The sequence below is a fragment of the Pholis gunnellus genome, assembly GCF_910591455.1.
Source record: "Pholis gunnellus genome assembly, chromosome: 2".
Classification (NCBI taxonomy): Eukaryota; Metazoa; Chordata; class Actinopteri; order Perciformes; family Pholidae; genus Pholis; species Pholis gunnellus.
Genome location: NC_136536.1, coordinates 8,218,273 through 8,242,661, shown reverse-complemented (window position 1 = coordinate 8,242,661; position 24,389 = coordinate 8,218,273). Strand labels below are relative to the sequence as shown.

Genomic DNA, 24,389 nt, shown 5'->3' with positions numbered 1-24,389 from the left:
GACTGTCAAGAGATAGCTGGGTGGCAGGGACAGGGGGAAAGGGGCTTTTCTCTGTGGCCACCTGGAAAAAGCCATGTAAGATCAGTGGCTCGTCAGGACATAAATAATTCCATTTATTAACCCAGTCATCCAAAGAAGAAAGAGGAGATTGATGAGTGAATTCGACGAATCCAAGAAGAAGACGCTGGAGTTCAAGAGGACGAAATAAAAGTTTCTGTTAAGGGTGAAGACGTGCGCACTGGAGCTTCATGGACACGCGCAGAAATCCTCAAACCAACTCCAAAAAAAGAAACCCCCACAAGTTCAGCACCAAGGATATCTCCAATCAGTTTTGATGTCAGGTGAAGGTGAAGTCAGACTGACGGAGGTTTTATCTTTAGCCAGGTAACAGACTCAAACTTAACTTTCCGATCGGTGGTTTGTAGGGCTGCGGGGAGGCATGAGTGGAGGTCGCTTTGAGTTTGACGACGGCGGAGCTTATTGCGGAGGCTGGGAGGGAGGCAAAGCCCACGGCCATGGCATCTGCACCGGACCCAAAGGCCAGGGCGAGTTCTCCGGCTCCTGGAACTACGGCTTTGAGGTGGTGGGAGTCTACACATGGCCCAGCGGGAACACTTATGAGGGGTACTGGTCGCAGGGGAAGCGTCACGGCCTGGGAGCAGAAACCAAAGGACACTGGATTTACAAAGGGGAATGGACTCATGGCTTTAAAGGGAGATATGGCATCCGGATCAGTGTTGGCAGTGGAGCGAAGTATGAAGGAACATGGAATAATGGGCTTCAGGATGGATATGGAACAGAAACATATGCTGATGGAGGTGAGATTTACAAATTGAGACTTTTGACTTTTTTATAATGCAAAAAAAAAAGTACTCTAATTTGTAAAAGTAACAAACACTATGTTACAAGGTAAAGTTGTAACAGAGTTATATCCCTCTGAAATGTTGTGGAGATGTATACAGTTGCATAACATGGAAACACTAAAGTAAAGTAGCCTTCCAGTATCATAATATTGTTCTTTAAATGCGGTGCTCGAGTAAATGTAGCCTACTGGAGCTCAGCTTTACTGTGATTACACAGTGGTGGAAGAAGTATTCACATCCTAGTATTAGGCCTACCAAAATGTAGAAAGTCTCTACAAGTAAAAATTCTGCATTCAAATGTTTATTTCACTAAACAAACAGTATTAGCATCAAATTATACCTAAAATTATTTAAAAGCTATTCCAAAGTTGCTGTTTTCCGGAGGACTACATTTGACCAAGTTTAATCCAAAAAGTAAAATGCATTTTTTTTTTTTGTTCAATTATTATTTGTTTGATTTAAACTGCTTTATATATTTCTGTGTAGGTTGTGAATTTCCCTGTAGGGATCAATAAAGTAATATTTCATGATTATATTTTTATTATCAATCTGATAAGTAAAGTAAAGTTATCAAATAAATGTAGGAGTAAAACGTACAATATTTGCCTTTGAAGGATATAGTAGAAGTATTAAGTACTGGGAAATGGAATTACTCAAGTACTTACATTGTAAAATGAAAAAAACTACAATACTTAAGTAAATGTACTTGCAATGTGGATGTGCATTCAAATTGCAACTGCCGCAGAGGATACATTCAGATCCTTTACTTAAGTAAAAGTATAATTACTCTAGCCTAATCCATACAATGCATCATATTTTATTTGTTAATCATATGGTGTGTGTCTACAATGTGAACCTGTAAAGTAACTAGAAAGATAAATGCAGAGGAGTAAAACAAATAAAGTAGCATGAAATGGAAATACAGAAGTAAAAGACGGACCTCAAAATATTACTGAGGTACAGCACTTGATTACTTTCCCACCACGGAGAGGATAATAACTACTAAATCATACAACATTAAGACCCAAACCCCCAAAGCCAAGTGTGGCCATGAGGTCCATTGCACAAAGTTCATTGCAGGCGACATGGAGACAAATCACAAACAGGGCAGCCTAATGATCCTCATGGTCGTTTGCGATGTCTGTGAGTAACCAGAAGAAAATATCACCCTGCTGCTGTCAGTCAAGAGGTGCTCAAAGCTGGTTGGAAATCAAAACCCCACAGGAATATTTCCATTTTGTTAAATTACACCATCAACAGTGGTGGTGGAAGTAGTATTAGAAGTTTTCAGATGTTTTACTGAAGTAAAAGCAGAGATGTAAAAATACTGTAAAAATTAATGATTCATGATGCTTATTCATGATACATTATATGGATTGCTGTATAAGTATACACACACACACTGTTGTGTAGTTCAATCTATACAATGCATCATTTTGTATATATTAATCAGTTGTATTTGTGTATGTAAAACCTGGATCTGCAAAGTAATAACCAAAGCTGTCATATGAATGTAGTGAAATAAAAAATAAAGTAGCATAAAAGTAAAATACTCAAGTAAAATACAAGTACTTTAAATTGTCCTTTGGATAAAGTTCTTGAGTAAATTAATTATTTTTACTTTCCACCACTGATCATCAAGACGTTCTTGTTAACAGGTCAGATTAGGCTAGAAACAATGAAAGCTTACAAAACATCCTGAACATTTAAAGTTAAGTTGTACTTCCGGGAAGCTTCTGGTGCATGTAGCCTATATCCCCCAGCTCATCCATTTGAATGTGTCGAGGAAACCAAACAGCTCAGACAAATAAAATTGATTGTGTTGATCTCTGCTTGTACAATAGCGGTGGTTCCCCTCTTCAGCAGCTGACTCATCAGCTTTAAAGCCCAGTCTGGTGGAAGTTGCAGTGGGGGATGTGATAGCATCATATGTCAGGATGTAATAATAGCCCACAGGCCCCATGCACTCCTGGCCTCACGGGCTGAGGCCTAGCTGTCACTATAATCCACACCCATGTCAATTTTAGCATGAGACCAGACCTCTAGATGACTAGATGTCAGTGAGGGCATTAATGAATATTTCACACTAAAGATATCCATGATGAACTATTTTCGCTCCAAGCCATGTTTTAAAGTCTACAGCCATGCTAGCAGCTCTGCGAGGCTGTAGACTAATGCTAACAGACTCACAATGACAATGCTAACATGCTAATATTAGGCAGGTAGAGGCTAATGCTCACCAGGGTCACCATCTTAGAAAGCTAACATTAGCCAGTACACACTAAACACAAAGTACAGCTGAGGCTGATGGGAATGTCATTAGTTTTTGCTGGCATTTGGTAATAAAACAGTGTTGGACATTAAAATGTTCACTTGATAATGGTGCTATACAAAGTCAGGAGATCACCAAATATGAAGGGGTTTGCTGTCTAGAAACCACGAACGTCTGTTCAAGATGTTGTGCCAATCCATCCAGGTGTTGAGATATTTCACGAGATAAGTGATAACCTTGACCTGCTGGTGGTATAGAAGTCAGGCGATCGGCAAAGTTGGTAGGACCTCTGGGTTGAGTGAATGTTTGTACCGAATTTCATTGCAATCCATCCGACAGTTGAGATATTTCAGTCTGGACCAAAGTAGTAGACAAACAAACCATGACAAAGCCATCTAGAGCCACGTTACTAGCATGGCTATAAAGTATCTTCTGATTGGTCTGTGGTGCAGTTGGAAAACAATGATTCCCTGTTTTTTCTGTGTCTAGGTACTTTTCAGGGTCAGTTCACTGGCGGGATGCGGCACGGCTATGGGGTCCGGCAGAGCGTCCCTTATGGCATGGCAGCAGTTGTCCGCTCCCCTCTTCGTACCTCACTGACCTCACTTCGTAGCGAGCACAGCAACGGCACCGTCTTGCAGCAAGACATCCCCATCATCACTACCACCAACGCCTCAGGTGAGGAGACACCCGTCGCCACCCCTAACCATCTGGGACCGTCCCGCGGAGGCTTTGCCCTCACTCTCCAGGTGGACCCAGAGGCTGTCAAACCTAAAAAGAAGGGTCTGTTTCGCAGGGGCTCCCTTTTGGGTAAGCTGAAGAAGTCCGATTCAAGTACCTCGTTGTCCAGCCAGAAGAGCAAGATCAGCTTTCTGAGGACGGAATCGGCTCTCAGCTCCAACGCCAGCGACACCAACTCCACCATCAGCATTGGGGACGAAAGCCTAGCCGGAGCCGAGGATTACCCCCCAGTGGAGGCCGACATTGACGCCACCACCACAGAGGTCTACATGGGCGAGTGGAAGAACGATAAACGCTCAGGATATGGAATAAGCGAACGGTCCAGCGGGCTGAAGTACGAGGGCGAGTGGCTGAACAACCAGAGACACGGCTACGGATGCACCACCTTCGCCGAGGGAGGGAAGGAGGAGGGCAAGTACATGAACAACTTGCTGGTGAAGGCCATGAAGAAGAGAGTGATCCAGCTGAAGGGAACCAAGATCAAACAGAAGGTGGAGCGTGCGGTGGAGGGAGCTCAGAGGGCTGCAGCCATCGGCAAGCAGAAGGCAGAGATCGCTGCTTCCAGGTAAGAGCAGATGGGTGAAGACATGATTTTCCTTATTCATCTTGTTTATAGAGGAAATATTTATAAAGACAAACAAGACTCTTGAGTTTTCTCTTGTCCTAGTTTGTATACCTCATGTAGTCACATTGCTACAACAACACTTTCTCGTTAGTGTGTTGATCCAGTCCAGTTATAATACACTGCAAGTTTAGGGGAATGGTCTGCAGATACTACAGAAAGGAGAGATGATGTGACACTTTACATGAGGCATTTATTGCCAATTAGCGCTTTCTAAAAGCCAACAGTGTACTGCCACCGGCTGTGAGCACAGCTGCTCTGTCTGTCTGTGGTGGTTGAAGCTGTGGATGTGGTTATTGCTCTGACTACGGCTGCACTGGTGGTTGAAAGACAGCTACAACATCATCCGATTACTATAATCATCATCAACTTTGGTTTACTTCTAAAAAATATATATATTACCTGGTGATGAAAAACACAAAAAGTGATAACAAAACGTAAAGCTGTTGTGAAGGTATTTCCACAATACTCAAAGACAGGTAGACAGGAATTACATAAAGTTTCTCCATGCTCAATTTGTCAACATTATATTTAAAAAAAAGTGTTATTATCCATTTTCAGTTATATACTACAATGATGTTATATTCTATTTTGTGCAAAATATGTTTTTATTGCCAATCTAAATGGTTAGAAGGGTCTTTAAGGATTCTGGAAATACCTTCAGAACATTGGTGGGTAATGTTAGAAAACCTTCCAGGCTTTTCTAAGATGACAGAGTATTTAATTTTCAGAGAAACTAACGCTTTATTGCCTAGAGGCACAAACTGGTTCTTGGTTTACTCAGAGGGCAGTGTATGAAGGTAAATGAGGTTCATGTAGACATAATAGCAATAAAAAGAGACACTTCATTCATTCAGAGTCACTAACTCCCTTCACTGACTCTGGCTGCTGGCCACAATAATTCCCATAATAGAAAAAGTAACCAAAGAATCATTATATTTTCTATTACTGTATTACAGACAAGAAGTAATGAGCGCAGTGGTTGAAGAGGCTGTTTAGAGCCACTGCTTGAACCACAGGATTGTATATCACGCTCTGGATTACTAAATGTTCAACCAATCAATCATCATGGGTCTCCATATAATAAATGTAAGGCGTGAATGTTGCTATAGTTTTTGCAATGATTGCAGCGTTAAAAAAAGAAAAAGAAAATGGAATTTCTCCCTCTGTTTCTCCGTTTCTGTAGCCTAATCTGTCAGAACTGTAGTATACTGTATGACATTTCAACAACCAGGTTATAGCCGTAAATGTTAAAATTGGTAATTTCATCTTCACCCGTGTTCTTTGTGCATGCAGAGATGGTGGTAATATTAGCAATAGTCATATTTGGTGAGCCCAAAGATACGTTTTCATTAACTTTTCTAACACATTAAGACCACAATGCAACACAAGATGGTTCCATGGATATAAATATAACACAGCTCATAAGCAAGTGCCTGGGTATGAAGGGTTGGCATATATACCACACCTAGCTTTAGTTGTGAGGCTTGGATTACATTCTACACTGTCCAAGATCTTACAGTAAATCATAGAAGAACAGATCAGCTCTGGGCTCAAACGAGCAGATAATACTAATAAAATAAGACAAAAACAGAAAAGTGCAGATAAATACAACATAAATAGATGTTTTTTGCTTTGTTTAAATAATACAAATTTGATCAGATTCAAAATGGCCAATGTCTATTAATTTCACCATTCAGTAAAATCTTTTGGCTTTATCTGACTCTTCCAGAAGATTAAAAAAACGTAACTTTAAAATGTTTAGGATTGTTTGTTACCTCTTGGTGAGGAGGAATTACATTTTATCTGACCTAATATGTTATAAAAAGTTATTGATTTACCAGAGTACTGTATTTAAATAAATCCAACTTGTAGATTTCACTTTCAGGGTTTAGCTGATCACTTCCTGAGTGGCCCAAGGATTTTGCCACCAGTACAAATATTGAACCCCAAAATTAATTTGAGCAATACAGTATGAACATTTATCGGATATCATTGCAGACAGGAATAGTTTGGGGATTTATTTCCTAAGTAAAGATATATATATATATATATATATATATATATATATATATGCTTACAGGCAGGTACAGGTACAGGTAGCTACAGGTAGCTTCAGAGTCAGAGTCAGGTTCTGGTGACTGGAAAGCAAAGGCCCAAAGCAGCATGGCAACTGTGACGATCTGGCAGGGTAGGAGTGGAAATAGGCCAGTTATATACTGCAGACTGCAGACTAACGAGGGAATTGGGGAACAGGTGAGTAGGGGGGAGGGGTTCCTGCAGGGCAGATGAAGGAAAGTGGAAACCGGACAGAGAGACAGAATTTTACCAAAAAAACTATTGCTTAGTGCAAGATTAAAGGAATAGTATCTCGCCAAGAGTTTTAAGAGGAAGACCACTCTCATATCTGTCTGTTAAATATGAAGCTACAGACAGTTAGCTTAGCTTAGCATAACAACTGGAAACAGACGGAAACAGATAGAATGTAACAATTTCTGTCTTGTTAGCCGATAGATATTATAGTTCATATGTCTACCTTCTACCGTTGCCTGTGACCGTACAAGGCGGTGATATTTTTCTCCGCAGTTGTCTTCAGCACCTGATCAGTGTTTACAGCAGTGAGACTCACACTGATGGGCTGCAGACCTCTGTCCCAGCAGATTGAAATCTAAATATTGTACTCGCAAGGATAAGCAGTATATAAGAGTTATAGACCAGTGTTCATTGCATCAGGGCTTTAAGCTCCCCTACAGCACATTAACAGGCGCCTGGACAGAGCTGAGACTGGAAGCTCAGTATTTATGTAGGGCTGCATTCAGGAACACCTCGGTGGCCTTCACAAACCAAACACGACCTGATAGGAAATACAGTGTATCTTGAATGTGTGAAACTCCACACTACTGGAAGACCAGAAATAGAATGTACATTTACCATTTAAGTACAAGTACAATTTTAAGGTACTTTTACTTCCATTGTATTCTTTCTGCTTTTCCATTACATTTCAGAAGGACATATTGTATTTTTAAGTTCACTCCATTTTTCTGACAGCTGGAGTTTCTACTTTTCAGATTACTCTTTTAGATACAAACGTTTGGCAAAGTTTCTAAAATACAATGCATTTTTATTTATTAAACCAGTGGTTCCCAATCTTTTAGGCTTAGTGCCTCATGTCAAGTTGTTTGCAGTTCCGGCAAAGAGACATTTTACCTCTCAACTATACATGGTTTTATTTGAATAATTATTTTCTCCAATATTTCACAAACAAGCTGAGAGATTTAAGTCCAAAAAATGTATCTAATTTGTGTATCAAAACTTATTTTGTTCTTCTTTCTTCCAACATTACTCATCTCAAGACCCCTCACATTTACCTTGTGACCCTTTGGAGGGCCCTGATCCCTAAATTGGGAACCACTGGATTAAATTACTATATACTAGTTAAACCTAGCTGCAACTTACTGCAAGACCTAAATTATGCATACGAATCAGTCACAGGGGTAGTTTTCTGCAGAAAGAGAACTTTTATTTGTAATACTCTAAGTGCATTTTGCCGATACTTTAGTACTTATAATCAATACTTTGAATGCAGGACTTTTACTTGCAATGCAGTATTTTTACATTGTGGTATTTTCTATTTAAGTCATCTAAATACTTTTGACACCATACAAACTAAACAACAGAGTGTTCCTGCACGTTGAATCGGAATCTGTTTATTATACAAGCAGTGGAGACATGACACATCTGTTCCTGGCAGTGGCTTCCTCACTCCGTGATCCTTTGGCAATGAAGTCGAAATGTAAAAATACATGTACAACCTGTGCACTGCATGGGATGCCAGACCTGGCCTCTTCAAGTCTAGTTAGCTGAGCGTTCCCTGGCATCCAGTCGCTCTGTGGACATTGTTCTGTAGCGTGGGCTGGCTGAAGGAGGACCTGTGCGGTAGGACAGGGTGTAAATGACGCACACACACAGGGGCCCTGTAGTCACGGAGGAGCCCTGACTAAATATGGGCAGGCGCACTCTTGCTGTATCACAATCACAGGGGAATGCAACAGCTGATTATCCCCCTCCCCCCACCTCCAAACCCCATCTTTCCTGCCTAGTCACAGACACACACCCAGACTGTTTTCATAAGCTGAATCACAGCAGCTCTTTATGTTTGTCTGCATACCCATTACCTATTACTTTACTCACTCGTCTCCTGTTAAAGCAAATCAAATATTCGTTTAAATGGTGCACAATTCTGCCTGAAACAGTCGTCTGCTTGCTGATTTAGTTTCCATCACCCACTGCACGCTTTAGCGCCACTACTCGCCGTTAACAGTTTGAGATCACAGATCTCGGTCCATCTTGCGTCAGCAGTGGTGTCAAATGGTTCCACGGATATAAATATGACACAGCTCATAGGCAAGTGCTTGGGTATAAAGGGTTATATATGTACCACACCTAGCTTTAGTTGTGCGGCTTGGATTACATACTGTACTGCTGATACGAGCATTTTGTGTGCAACACTTGTAAATAAAGTTCTATCCTCAGCTCAGGAGATCTTTGTGGCTATTTTGTGATGTGAAGTAATTAAGTACATTTACTTTTGAGGACTTTTACTTGTCTTGAGTATTTCTATTTTATGGCAATACGTCTACTCACAATTCAGAGGCATTCATTTAATAATGTTAGTTAAAGATCCAGATTAATAACAACAAATAGATTATGATTGATCCCTTGGTGGAATTCAAAAAGCCATGCAAAGTTATCCTCACTTTTACCAGCTGCAACATTAAGGTGATGAACACATGAAAGCATCACTAATTATAATCCAATACTACAATATATATTATTCAAAAATGGGCCTTTCTGCATAATGAATCCTTTTAATTTTTTAAATAAATGATATATTCATGCTGATACTTTTGTACTTTTTGAGTGTTTTACCTTTACTTGAGTATTTCTACACGGTGGTATTACTGCTTTTACTCAAGTAAATGACGTCTTCTACATAAGGTATTCCTTATGTGACCTCTCAGCAATGTGGCAATAATGAGTTTGCAATTAGCTCTTAATGTAGCCCATGTGTATTTTGACAAAGTGATTTGATTATAGTCAGAAGCATTAAGTCGTCTTTATATAGACATTAAATCACTCTTTCACACACGCAACACTCACACAGATGAAAGGGGCCCTCCAAAAAGATAAAGTGACAAATGCCAGAATGCCAGAATATCTTTGCCATCAGCAGCCTGCTGTGCAACTGCAGCATGACAAAAAAGAAAATGATTACAAAATAGCAGAATGACCTATTTGCAGTAACATGCCAACATTTTGCATCGGTTCCAATTTAAGATTGAAGGTGTATATAGCTCTGGGTGTTTCTTCCTACAGCTGACGTCTCATTAATCCTCAGAGTACAACAAGCGTCTTCTTAAGGCCCTAAAAGCATAAGGGGTATTTAGGTCACAGTGTCAAATGTCATGTTTGGTTGCAGAGAAGCTCTGGAGGACTATCACACACTGCAGCAGTTGAAAAACATTAAGGTCTTTCTGACCTGAATCCCTTTGTTCTATTGTAGGAGGAAGGCGTATTCAAATTTGACAGACATTTCCAGAGAACGAGCATCCCTACTTCCTCTTCCTGCTCCCTAATAAAAGATTACATATGACTAAACTAAACTAAAAAAAGTTAAATCTACAGCCTCTGTTTCCCCATTTTCACCTGGATCTTGTTTGATGTTTTAATCACTCAACCACGAACCAATTTCCATCATCTGACGGACTAAAATCCCCCAAAGTTCTTAAAACCTTTTAAAAAAATGAATTAAAACTACATGACTCCTAGGAAATGTTTGTCATTCATTTGATTCTATCTGGCAGTTTTCTGCAGATGTCATGCTCTAAGATGTTTGTTTTGAACTTTTGTTTTCAATAAATGAAGTTGTTTTTTAAAGTTGGCATGGCAGTTAATACAGTGACTGAGTGATATACCAGAGCATGTGGACAAAAATGAAATTACAATTGGATTCAACAGCTGAACAACGGCATTTGTGTTCAGTAGGGAATCACCTGTCAAAACAATCCCCATATTAGCTCTGCCAGCTACCATGCTATTAGCAGCAATGCTAACCAATTTTAGCAACTATGACCACATTGGAGATATATTGCTACACTGCTGACCCTCTACAACTATAAGGAAACACAGCTGTCTTCAGCTTCATTCCAGCTGGTGGTACTGGTTGTTTTCAGATAATGCAGCATCAACTACATTTGGAGTGGTTATTTTAGGGTTAAATCTGTTGTACTTTGCAATGCAGGGGTCAGCTCTTGCTTCACTCTCAAGGACGTGTGACGGTTAGCACTACTCAAGTCGGAGGTTTCTCCTGCACATTTATGGTGCTGAGAGTTGTGCTGGTCAGACTCAGACACACAGACACACACACACACACACCAGTGCATTGATACCAACACACTCTGTGAGGGTTGTGAGAGGTGGTGGAGGAGCTTCCAGTTAAGAATTATGAAGGCCACTGTGCTCTTGGGAACTTTCAATGCAGCAGAGCTTGTCTCTGAACTCTGCAGACTAATCCTTCAACCGCATGAGCAGGTTTTGTCAGCTGTGAGACCTTAAATAGACAGAAGTGTGTCTTACCAAATCATGTCCAATCAGTTGAATTTAGCACAGGTGGATTCCAATCAAGGTGTAAAAACATCCCAAAGATGATCAAGAGAATTGGGAGCCACCTGAGCTAAATTTCAAAGTCTAAAGACAAAGAGTCTGAATACTTACAGATATTTAATGTTTTCTCTTTAATAAATCTGCAATTATTTATAAAATGTTGTTTTCACTTTGACATTATGGTATAGAAGTCTGCAACATAACAAAATGTGAAAAAAACAAAGCACTGTAGTACTTTTATAACCTGGTATCGCAATTCCTACCCAAGTCAATTATCTCTATTCTTCTGTCACCACTGTATACTGCACTGAATGCTAGAGGTAAAAGAAGAAGTACTCTTTTTGTTAAAAAATATTACAAAGTACAGAGGTATTATTTTTAATATACACTTGAAGTTCCTAAATGTACATTCTAAGTACTTTGTATACTAATGGGTAGTTTAATCTACAACAATGCATGCATAGTTTTGAAAGTAACTAGAAACTGTAGCTGTCAGATAAATGTAGTGGAGTAAAATTGACATTAGCCTGTGAAATGTAGTAGAGCAGATGTATAATATTGTAAAATGTAAATACTTCGAGCACAATTGTTGTCCAAAAACACATCAATGAGACACACTATTGCACTGGGTGACAAGTTTCTTCATTACCATGAACACACACACTGTAGTTTATTTTGAATGAATCATACAGCGTCCTGCTGATCCAAACACTCAATTGAGCACCAAATGTGTATTAATCCTCCACTGAAAATAGTCCACAACAAAGTTGTATTTGCTCCTGTTTGAGTCACATTTTTGAGGAAGAAAAACACAGTGGCCAGCTGTTTGTTTAGTAAATTACTGAGCCTATACAACTATATCTTTGTGACCTGTTGTGGTGGACAGTTAGCCAAATTAAAATGTGTATTCTTAATGTGTATTATGTGTGTTGTAGTTGAAAACCGTTGGTTTTAAGTTGTCCCATTGCCTTGGTACCAAAACACTTGTTTCCAGATTTATCATAAATCTACCTTATTGAAAGATTAAACATATGAGATTTGAGGGTATATTTGTTGCTGGAACAGGAGGTGCTGACTGTGTGTGGACAGGTGGAGCTCATCTATCTCCAACAGGGAGCCTCAGGAGTCTCTAATTGTTCCAGTGGGAAGCACCTTCTCCACTGAGTCTTCAAGTGGACCAGGGATCTATTTTCAGCACAGTGTAACGTTACAGTATGTCAAGTATCCACAGAGTAATCACAATCAGCAATTATCCCTGAAGTGCACCAGCGGCCTTTAGGTCAGGTTTTTAGCTGCGCTAGCGGCCTTTTGGTCGTTCATTTTGTTCCAGACTGAAATATCCGAACACCTACTGGATGGGTGGCCATGAAATCTGGTACAGACCTTCATGTTTCCCAGTAGATTAAGTTTAGTGACTTTGGTGATCCAATGACTTTTCATCCAGCACCACCTGCAGGTCAAACACTTTCAGTTATCCAGTTCCACAAAGTTTTTGGATGGATTGGCATATAACTGGTACACAGATTTATGTCCCTGTCAGGATGAAATGTGGTAACTTTTATGATGTCTTAACTTTTCATCTAGCACCACCATCTGGTCAGATTGTAATTTGTCCAATAATTTGTTCATGACTAAATACATGCACATCTAACATTCCATCACACACAAAGCTACATGTTGGGATTTGTGCTAAATAGCATATGCTAGCATTTGTTTTGACACACTAAACTACTGTGGTGAACATGGTAAACATTATATCTGCCAAACATGAGCTTGTTAGCATTGCCAGTGAAAATGTTAGCATTTAGCTCCTCTGTGCTAAAGAGCCTCACAGCACAGCAACAGACTCCTTAATTTATGAGAAGATGCAAACAAAATAACAACAACAAGACAATAATAATTATCATAATCATAATTATAATCTTAATCATAGATATTTTACTTAATATTGTAAAAATACTCCTGATAAAATGTCACTCATGTAAAAGTACAGACATATCTTCAAAACATAATTGTAAGTATCACACGTTAAAGTGGCAATGCATTATATTATTGGATCATTATTGTTATTATTGTTGATGCTGTATTGTGTAAGCTGTAGAACAGCAGATTGAGGTGGAGCTCGTTTTAAGTTTAACTTTGACTTTGTGGAGGTCAGTTTAATCTACAAAAATGCATCATAGTATGTAACCAGTAACTGTCAAATACATGGAGTAGAATAAAAAGTACAATATTCATATCAGTTATACCTACTGTATGTAGTCAGATTTGTTTCATGTTCAGAATTACATTAGTGTTGCATCAAATCCTCCAGATGTTCCAAACTCTTCTGAAGCTGATTGCATCACTTCAGTGATTTTTCTCTATTTCTCGTAGAAATACCTGTGATGATAGAGTCTTCAGTAGTCGTGAGCATAATTTATTTCCATCCCAGCGCAACAGCAGAAAGGGACACCTCCTCTCTCGATAGCTAATAATACTAATGAGCCATCTGACCAACAGCCACCCACCCCTGATTGAATACTATAAACAATCCCCCGCACTGTGGTATTTTTGGTTAAACTGTTTTAAGCCACTATCTCTTACGGTTTCACATTCAAAGTCCATACTCTAAAAGGTCAAGATCATGGTCAGCATGCATTAACACACACGTAAAGATCGGATAAAATGACATGTAACATAATGTAGAACACGTAATATAAAAGTAAAAAACATAAGTTTAGTAATTGACAATACTCATAGTATTGCATTTTGCCAATTTTAAAACTGCAATATGAATTAGTCTCCATTGAACAGCTGCTCTTTAAGCAAGCTGATGGCTGAGAGAACATGAGTTGTAATAAATAACAATTATTTTCATCATCGATTTATCTGTAGATTATTTTCCCGGTCTATGAAACTGTCTGCTAATTGCTTTTTTTCTAACCAAAAGTCCAAAACCTAAATATATTCACAATAGCACATATATAAAGAAAAGTAGCAAATCCTCACATCTAAGAAGCCGAACGTTCATTTTTGCTTCTTCAAAAGTTATTCGTATTAAAACACGAAAGGTAAACATCTCCTTGGTTGTTGTGGTTCCAGGGATTTATGAATTGTGTTGCATCTGTTCCCTCTGCAGGACGACCCATTCAAAGGCTAAGTCAGATGCAGCTGTCCAGGCCGCCCACGCTGCCAACAGTGAGTCCAGCATCGCCCGACTGGTGGCCAAAGAGCTCTCCCCTTCCTTCTACCAGCCAGGTCAGTGGACTTCTCATCTGTGAGAAATACTGTCAAATGGATATTAACATGAAAAGCATAGCAACATTAGGACTCTTTAGAAAAGGATAATACAGAAATAGATATTATTTTCACCTGAAATTGTCCATAAATAATTTTTCTTGAATGACATGAATGTCTCACCACAGAGGAAATCCTCTTACTAGCTTTATATTTTTGGAATCAATACAAATCTAACATACAGCAATATTTTGATCAATGTGGAGCAGAGATAATATGACATTAACATTACAATTAACTTACTTAACTTACTGAAGAAAGCAGCATATATGAACTGATGACTGATGATGCAAAGTGGTGCAATGTCACTAAATACTGCCAAGTACTGTACTGTACAATTTTGAGTTATTTTTACTTTACTTGAGTATTTCTGTTTTCTTCTACTTTATAATTCTACTCTACTACATCTCAGAGGGCAATTTTTACTATTGACTTTCAACTACTGTTACTAGTGAAATATATGTAGTAAAAAATACCGGCTGCAACATTAAAGTGGCACAAATCATCAATAATTATAATACAGTAATATCTATTATTCTCAAACTAGCCATTCTGCATGATTAGTTAATTGATTTAAGTACATTTTGTTGCTAATGCTACATTTTTTAATTCAGGACTTTTACTTTTGTATTGGAGTATTTCTACAAGGTGGTATTGCTACTTTTACTTATAAGTAAAAGACCTTAGTACTTCTTCCACCACTAAACACGCATGACGTTTATAGTGTGCCCCTGTGCATACCTCCAGCTTGAGAGCATGCAGATCTTTGGCTGCGGCTCATCACAGGGGTAGTCGCATTTGAATGTCTAAAAAAAGAACATCTTATTGGGTCGAAGGGATCATATCAGTTTCATTGAGAGTCTGGCGACACTCACACTTACACGTTCAAACAAAAGCACACCAGCCGTTTAGGAGCCTCTTGCTATTTTTCTCTTGCTTTCTCCCTCAGCAGAGAGCTTGAAGGAATCAGACAGAAAGTCATCCAGCTTTCTGAGTGGCTTCACAAATGGACGAAGCCTGGCTGAGTCCTGCTGTGAAGCAGTCTCTCATGAAAGATAACACAGACATACATTGTCAGCGTGGGCACCATCTGGTTTATTTGCACCGGGGAAAGCAACCATTTAGCCTCACGTTAAGGATAAATCTGGTGGCATTAGTTTCCTATTTTCAACAAATTCCATGAAAAGATCAAAACCAACAATGACTTGATCCACTAACTAGAGAGAAAGGAGAACTCCATGATAACTGTTAACTTGGAAACAACAGAAATATACATTTATTCCGTAATGCCTTCAACAATTTTGATATTCATGTTTATAATATCACATACTCTCCAGAAAACAGTGCTTATCATTGTTCTTAACATATTGAGACTATGATGAGAAAAACGCTGATGTACTGGTTGAACTGATCTCACACAGGTCCTGAGTATCTGAAGAAGAGATTGTTGCTGGAGGTCCTTGAGGGAAGTGAGACCGTAGAGACTGTCATGCACGAGCCGCTGTTAGCCGAAGAGGAGCCCCTGCCCACGCCACCCGAAAGCCCACTCATGAATGAACTGGACAGCCTCATGCCTGGCTCATCCCCAGCCCGCACCCCCTCCCCCAGCCCAGGCATCATCAACAAGGAAGACCCCAAACTCCTCAGTCCAGGAAGCTGGAACGAAGACAAAACCATTAAAGGTGGTGGCAGTAAGGATAGCAGCAAACCCAACAGCAGGCCCAATAGTCGCCCCACTACCCCGTCAGCCTCCGTTTCTGCTCCCGCCTCGGCTACACCTGAGGTGGCAGGTGGCTCCTCTCGGACCCCCAGCCGCCAGAGCAGCAAGAACGAGCAGGGCTCTGACCTGGAGATAAAGCCCCTGCAGAAGTTTGACTCAGAGGTGAAAGGTCCAGATTTCTCTCCAGCCCCTCCTACCCCTGTAAGGAATAGCCTCATCTCTCCAGATGAAGAAGAAGCACCACGCCCCACCTCCAAAGTGTCCTCCAAAGCTGTCACCCCCGAGCCTAAAACCAGCGAGGGCAAAACTGAAAGAGCTCCATCAGTCCACGAACGAGCACCGTCCGTCTCTGAGAACCAAGTGGAGTCCAGGGAGGAGAGCAGGCCGTCCAGCAAAGCAGAGACAAAGCCATTACCAAAACGGCAACCCAGCCCAGCTCCGTCCCCAAAACCTGCACCGAGTCTTGAACCTAAACCAGTACCAAAGCAAGTGGAAGCCACTGTTGCCAAACCAACCCCGAAGGTAGAGCCCAAAGCAGAAGCCAGACCGAAGGCCATGGTGTCGAACTCAAGTCATGAGGAGTCTTTGGAGCTGGAGGTAAGAGAGTAAACACATTGACTCATATTTGATTATTTGAAGGCATGTTAACAGCACGACTATATGGCAATTAATGTCTGTCTGTCAGTTGGTCCACCACTTTGGTCCAGACTGAAATATGTCAACAACTATTCAAGTTTTCTACAGATGAGTTAAAGCAAGTATGTTATTAAATTGTCATGTGTATATTAATAGAGAAAAGTTTTGCAAGGCTGTGTAACTGTAATAAATTGTCCTGTGGATGTAAGAGTCTGAGTCAGTGGGGGTCCAGGGCTTTATTGATGAGCCCAACAGCAGACGGGAAGAAACTGTTTTTATGGCGTGAGGTCTTGGTCCTGATGGACTGCAGCCTCCTGCCAGACGGAAGGGACTCGAAGAGTTTGTGTCCAGGGTGAGAGGTGTCGGCTACAATCTTTCTTGCCCGCCTCAGGGTCCTGGAGGAGTGAATGATACGCTTTAGTCTGCCCTTATCTGTGGCAGTGACTGCAGCATACAAGATGGTGATGGACAACTAGCACTTCTTGTTGTCTGTAAATCCCAGCTTTTTTACAGTGTTGTCAATTATGGTCTCCATATGTGTTTGAGGGATACATTTAATTCAAGTAAATCACTTAAAACTACTGTACCCGCACTAATTGCTTAGACTTTTCCATGAACCTTTTGGGAAATTTGCTTATTTGCCTTCTAAATTTCAATACCACTCTGGTGTCTGCCTGTTAGATATGGAGCTAAAGACAGGAGATGGTTAGCTTAGCTTGGCTTAGCATAACGACTGAATGGGGAAACAGCTAGTCCAAAGGTAATAGAATCCTTCTCCCAGCACCTTTAAAGCTCACAGACAAGATTCAATGTGTTAATTAGTGAGATTGACAGAACTAGGCTAGCTTTCCCTGCTGCTTCCAGTCTTAATGCTGAGCTAAGCTAACCGTCTTATTGCTGAAACTTCTTATTTAACATACGGACAGGAGAGTGGTTTCAATCTTTTCATCTAATTCTCAGCATAATAATAATCCCTCTACACATTTATAGGATATGAAATTCACTGACCTCGTTTCTCATATGCTCCTTTCTTTTAAAGGGCCCAAACACCATAATGATCTGCATGGTCATCCTGCTCAACATTGGCCTGGCCATTCTCTTCGTGCACATTTTGTCATGAGACATTGTCCACCACCTCAGGTAATAAATAAATATGATGGCAAAACCTGCTGTAAAATGATAGTCAACTAATTAAAGTGAAAGACAAATTGTTTTTTGCTGCTGCAGGTCACAAGCAGGCCGGCCTCCTCCTCAGTTAGGACCAGAGATCAAAGATGAAGAAGCCTCATGCAGACTGCCGCAGCTCCTCTAAAGGTTTTTGCTGGTGTGACTGTGTGAGGCTCTGTGAAGGTCCTCTGATCCCAGAGGTTTGATAAAGGACTGAAGGACATGAACAAGATTCAGTTCATCTGAATATGATGGTGTTTGTATGTTAGAGTCGGGGCTGGATGGTGGAACATGTCCTCAGTGCTTACGCTGGAGAAGCAAGAAGTCTCATTTCAACTTCGTCACTGTGTGTCACAAGTGTGTCAACTTTTTTTTTTGCAAAAAAAAAGGCTTTTAACCCGATCTTTATTTGGCACACACTGGTTGATTAGACGATCTCAGTAGATAATTATAGTTTGTCACAAGATATGCTGGTATTATGAAGGAATGTTTGTGCAGACTGAATATTCTCTCCACTATGCCTTTAACTTGGTTGATGAGACACAAATTCAACTGCAGCAGACGCGTGGAAGATTTAGGAGTTATAACTCCTGCTATCATGGTTTTAATTAGCAACAATGTCCAATATGTGGTTCAAAAGCTGAAGAAGATTCATTAAGTAGGAGTCTAAAATGTGTCTCCAGAAAATACTTTATAATACTGTTGAAATACTTCAAACTGTAATCCATCGCTACTGTAAAGTCAGTTTATTGTTTTCATCTTGCTCTTCAGTCTCTTAAGACTAGAGTTACATTTCGGCTAATTGCATTTGAGACTGTGGTGTACTACACTGTGAAACCTTTTATTTTCACTGGGATTTACATGCATTTATTGTCATTCTGCTGCTTTGATTTGAGAGCTGATGCACCAAATAGAGAAGGCAAATAAGAAGCTTATGAGTGTCACTGTACTGTATCTTCCTGTGGTGTTTCTCATGCAATGCTGTTTAGCACCCAGGTGGTTTTAAATGAGAGTTGTGTATGTTTTGCAACAGAGTGAGCAAGCAGAAAATTGAAGGCTGGGATTTATCTTGTTTAAATCAATCACTATGTTGTAAGGTTTCTCAATCTCCAGATTTATATAAATACAAGAGTAGCTGCAGGAGGTGGGTTAGGATGTTTTCGCCTGTGAGCTTTTCATGGTTAAATGTATGTTTCAGTGTAGAAAAGTGTCCACTCTGTTCCACGCTGCATTATATTTAGGGCCCGTTATGCTTCAGAGCTAAATAAGACTTTAACTTGTGTACGCATGAGGGCACTTCGTGTGTATGCGTCAGTGTTTTTGTATAGTTTTGAAGTGCACATCTTTTCAGCAAAATATTGTCAGAGGCAAATATGCAACCCTAAATGTATTTATTTCCCAAAAGGAGTCAGTTAAACCTGTGATTGTGAGATGGAGAAAAAATGGTTCTTAACGCCATGTCTTACATTGAGATGAGCACTCTCCAGAGGTGCTGTTTCATGTTTCTCCCTTGTTCGTTCAGCAGTGTAATATGTGGCTTTTTAAAGAGGTTTTTAGCTGAAAGTTTTTTTGCCTTTGTGTTTGCAGATGAACTCAGACCACTGGTTGTGCATTGTTTATGCAAAAAAAGTAAAATGTACAATGAGTTAATTTTAATAAATCTTGTATTCGGAATACACCTTTACCCAATAGTTTATCCCTGATCTAAAAAAAAAGCCAATTGTAAGAGGACAGTTTAAAGTGCAATAAAAATGTATTCTCACAGGTCAGTGTATTGTAGAAGCCATTTTGTTTTGTTTGTTTTAGAGCATTTAAATCTAAACAACATTGCCTAATTTGATTAAATGCATTTGTAGCCAAACCTGGTCAAAGTAAAACCAAATAAAATATACCTCATTGCAAAATTGCCTCTCTAAATTGCAACTTAGTTTTAGTGTCATTCATTGTCCAGTCTGGTAGAAGAGAACTAAATGTATATATTTTTCACTACCACCTGTCTGCTTGCATGAGACAACACACTATCGCTCCCTTGGGCCTTTTTTTTTTTTTTTTTATATAAACGTACAGAGGTTCTTCTCATTTAAAAGCACAAATCACACTTTCAATGAGTAAATGCGAGCCCTGCAAATAGTATACTGAAAACACTGGATGCTGTAAAATAAATTTAGGATGTAAACTACCTGCAACATTTTCAAATTTTGGAGTAGTTTGCCAGTCCTGTTGAACACCACTGCCCCCAAGTGACGAAAGTGAGCAAGATCTCTGTAGTCAAAACTAAAATGACAAAATGAAAGTCACTATCAAATGTGTGTGTAACCCATCTTAGATAAAAGTTAAACTTCAGAGTGTATTAAAAAGAGAAAAAAACAGTTCAGTCAATGAACAAACTTTATTTGCCACAGATCAATAAGGGGAATGAGTCTGTTTAATACTCTTCTCCTTCTTCCTCATCGTCTCCAACACTATCGGCTCCAACCTCCTCATAATCCTTCTCCAGAGCTGCCATGTCCTCTCTGGCCTCAGAGAACTCTCCCTCCTCCATACCCTCACCCACATACCAGTGCACAAACGCACGCTTAGCGTACATCAGGTCGAACTTGTGGTCAAGCCGAGCCCAGGCCTCTGCAATAGCAGTGGTGTTGCTCAGCATGCACACAGCCCTCTGGACCTTGGCCAGGTCTCCACCAGGAACTACAGTGGGCGGCTGGTAGTTGATGCCAACCTTGAAACCAGTGGGGCACCAGTCCACGAACTGGATGGAGCGCTTGGTTTTGATGGTGGCAATGGCAGCATTAACATCTTTGGGCACTACATCACCACGATACAAAAGGCAGCAAGCCATGTATTTACCGTGGCGAGGGTCACATTTTACCAATTGATTAGCTGGCTCAAAGCAGGAGTTGGTGATTTCAGACACCGTTAACTGCTCATGGTAAGCTTTCTCAGCAGAGATGACGGGGGCATAGGTGGCCAGAGGGAAGTGGATACGGGGATATGGCACCAAGTTGGTCTGGAACTCTGTCAGATCAACATTGAGGGCGCCATCGAAACGAAGGGAAGCAGTGATGGAGGACACAATCTGACTGATCAACCTGTTCAAGTTGGTGTAAGAGGGACGCTCGATATCGAGGTTCCTACGGCAGATGTCGTAGATGGCCTCGTTATCTACCATGAAGGCACAGTCAGAGTGCTCCAGGGTGGTGTGGGTGGTCAGGATGGCATTGTAGGGCTCTACCACAGCAGTGGACACCTGGGGAGCTGGGTAGATGGAGAACTCCAGCTTGGACTTCTTGCCGTAGTCGACAGACAGACGTTCCATCAGCAGAGAGGTGAAACCAGAGCCGGTGCCACCTCCGAAGCTGTGGAAAACCAGGAAGCCCTGAAGGCCGGTGCACTGGTCAGACTGAGGGAAGAGAGGGAGAGACAGAGATTACATACGAGATAGTCATGTCATTTAATGTTAATTCAAGAATGGATCCTCTGATATCATGTTACCCACCAGTTTGCGGATCCTGTCCAGCACTATGTCGATGATCTCTTTGCCGATGGTGTAGTGTCCACGGGCATAATTGTTAGCTGCATCCTCCTTACCAGTGATCAGCTGCTCAGGGTGGAACAGCTGGCGGTAACTCCCACTGCGCACCTCATCTGAGACAAAAATAATGATTAAGTTACAGCTATTATTTACATTTTAATTTTCCGAAATTAATGTTCAGCTGGAAGTGATGACACTTACCGATGACGGTGGGCTCCAGGTCGACAAAAACTGCTCTGGGGACGTGTTTTCCGGCTCCAGTCTCACTGAAGAAAGTGTTGAAGGAGTCGTCTCCTCCTCCGATGGTCTTTCCACTGGGCATCTGCCCGTCCGGCTGGATGCCATGTTCCAGACAGTACAGCTCCCAGCAGGCATTTCCAATTTGGACACCAGCCTGACCGACATGGATGGAGATACACTCACGCTGTGGAAAGAGGGGGGGAAAGATTGTAAAGTAACTACAATCATTCTTTTAAAGGCATGCGTGGCTGGTTCTTGTGCTAATTTTAACCAATTAGATACTTAAGGCCACTCATCACGTGTCAAGGACCGCTCTGACATGAAGAGGGGAGAACAGCTCTTTTGTAACGAACCAGATACCAGGCTATCATGACTGCAGTAACCTGACACACAGACACTGGCCCTCTGAGCAGAAAGACTTTTTCAGACATGAGTACTTAAAGAAAGAAAGAAAATTTTCCCCATCATTAGTCTGTGGTGAACCTTGTCAAACACAGCTGTCGTTACAGATATTCATACAAAAAGTAGTTAGGACATCTAAGGTAGAATATGAAAGACTTTGAGTGAATAGGTCGTTTGAAAAGCCTGTGGTCTCAGTTTAATAAAAGGCTAGGCCTCTTCAAACTGGCGGTTAAAATGAGGAATGTTTCAGGCTGAACGCACGATGACCTGCACTAACTGGGTCAACGTGCAGACATGAAAACCGGAAATTGGCGGAATTTGAATGTGGGCTGTGCCCTCTCGAGTTACACCGAATGTACACACATCACCGTTAAAATTACCGTTCTACACATTACATTTCCTTTACTTCTTTAAAATTGATAACAGCGGTTAAGGTAGGTTGGCACGTGATGACTGATACTTCCAGAGCATTGAATTCGGTACAAATAAATACACGATAATACACGATAAACAATACTTTTATACTCACCATGTTTTCGTGATTCTGTATAAAGTTTGTTTTAGAAGAGGACAAAGGCAACGTTAGCTCTCACAGCAAGGGCGTTATGTGTCCAGTGTGAGAAGCAACTGACGTTTTTTTTCTAGGCGGGGCTATTTGTACTCTCTTACCCGGCGGAAACATGCTGATGAATCCGATTGGTCGGGAGTGACATGGTCCTGTCTCCTATTGGTTAAATTGAACAGTCATATGCGGCACGGGCTACGCAGTGAAATTGCACAATGGACTGGAGCCGCAGGAGCTGCAATGCCCTAGTAGATGATTGGTTAATGTAGAACAGGAACGCCCACAAGCTTTCTTGCCCAGTAACTTCATTGTCTCCTTCCTGTCAATCACATTGGTGGCATTAGATCGGTTTTACGCATGATTTAAGTCGCCTTTGGTCTATTTATTTAATCTTTTTTTCCCCAGTATGCGTGACTTTGATTAACAAGTGGGGCAAGCTAAGCTAACTAAATGCTTAGTGTTACATTCAGATTGGTAATTTGTACCAACTCGATTTAAACAAAGCCGGCTAGCGTGCTAGCTTAACAAGCTTACAGCAATGAATCAACAGCTATTGATGCTAAAAATGTATTCACATAGCCTACATTAGATACCTATTGATCAGTGTCATAACGTATGAATAAAGCTCATCTTGGTTTATGGTTTGCTTTCAATGTATGTGTCTTCCCGATGGAGAATGTACGTTTCATGGATGTACTGATGAACTATTTAACGTTATAAGACTACAAATGAGACCTGTGTTAGCATTAGCTAGCTAGCGCACCCTGCGTTCTGCCTCCCCCTCCCCGCCTCTGGATACTTCTTCGGCGCTTCCATCTGCTCTCCTGCCGTAGGTACCACAACTAACAGTTTATTCGTGGTTGTCAATTCTCAATGTGGGAAATTGTGGAAGAACAGCATCTTTAACCAATTCTCTCCATCGTACTGCACTCTACATACGGATATAATTTACACAGATCTACGAAGGAACTGTTGTAGTCTGCCTCAAATTCAACTCAAGAAGAAGAAACTGTTTATTGGGAAAGAGAATAATTGGGCGTTCCCGTACCCCACGAGCCAATCAAAGCAGTCGGTGTTCATCACCATAGACCAAGAAGTGGACGTAGTCATCGTGACGTCACTCATTCGTTTATTGACTGCCGTTATGAAGCTTCGAGTTAGGTGATTTCACCGTCGCCATCTTGAAATACGGACGTCGCCATCTTGGCTTTTTTGCATCCGACGAACGGAAGTTACCATATTTGGAATGCGGAGGAGGGACGTGATTTTGGATACGGCTCTGGTAGCCAGTCACAGTAAGCCCGCCCTAAGACATACTCCGCATTATGGTCTATTTTACTCCAAATGGGACCATAATTCACTAAATTAACATGTATCGAAGACTTTAAACTAGCGATTGAGACAATATTTAAAATGTTTACTGGAGGTAATAAATCAAGTGAGAAGTAGGGTCATTTTCTCATAGACTTCCATACATTCGGAATTATTTGTGCTTCCAGAAGAGTCGCCCCCTGCTGGTCAGTAGGGAGGATTTAAGTATTAAGACACTTCCGCATCAGCTTCACTCGGTAAGACCAGAGGTTGCCTTCTGTGTAATACACGCGGCAATCATACTCTATTGGGAAAATAAGGTAATCAGGTGTGTATGGTGTAACTGACTGACAGTACATTTTGAACCAGAAGT

General features: G+C 40.8%; 2 protein-coding genes across 2 annotated transcripts; one reads left to right on the top strand and one right to left on the bottom strand.

Annotated features, from left to right (window-relative positions):
- On the top strand, window positions 1-19,728 carry jph2 (junctophilin 2). The gene is made up of 6 exons (XM_079167777.1): window positions 1-818; window positions 3,625-4,441; window positions 14,283-14,401; window positions 15,862-16,757; window positions 17,836-17,936; window positions 18,024-19,728. The coding sequence occupies exons 1-5, from the start codon at window positions 440-442 to the stop codon at window positions 17,914-17,916; spliced, it is 2,292 nt and encodes a 763-aa protein (XP_079023903.1). The 5' UTR covers window positions 1-439; the 3' UTR covers window positions 17,917-17,936; window positions 18,024-19,728.
- Window positions 19,729-20,337: 609 nt separating this feature from the next.
- On the bottom strand, window positions 20,338-23,310 carry LOC306702317 (tubulin alpha chain-like). Its single transcript, XM_079167904.1, has 4 exons — window positions 22,670-23,310; window positions 21,700-21,922; window positions 21,463-21,611; window positions 20,338-21,366 (listed from the first exon to the last, which is right to left on the bottom strand). Exons 1-4 carry the CDS (start codon window positions 22,670-22,672, stop codon window positions 20,389-20,391), a joined length of 1,353 nt encoding a protein of 450 aa, XP_079024030.1. The 5' UTR covers window positions 22,673-23,310; the 3' UTR covers window positions 20,338-20,388.
- Window positions 23,311-24,389: the final 1,079 nt, after the last annotated feature.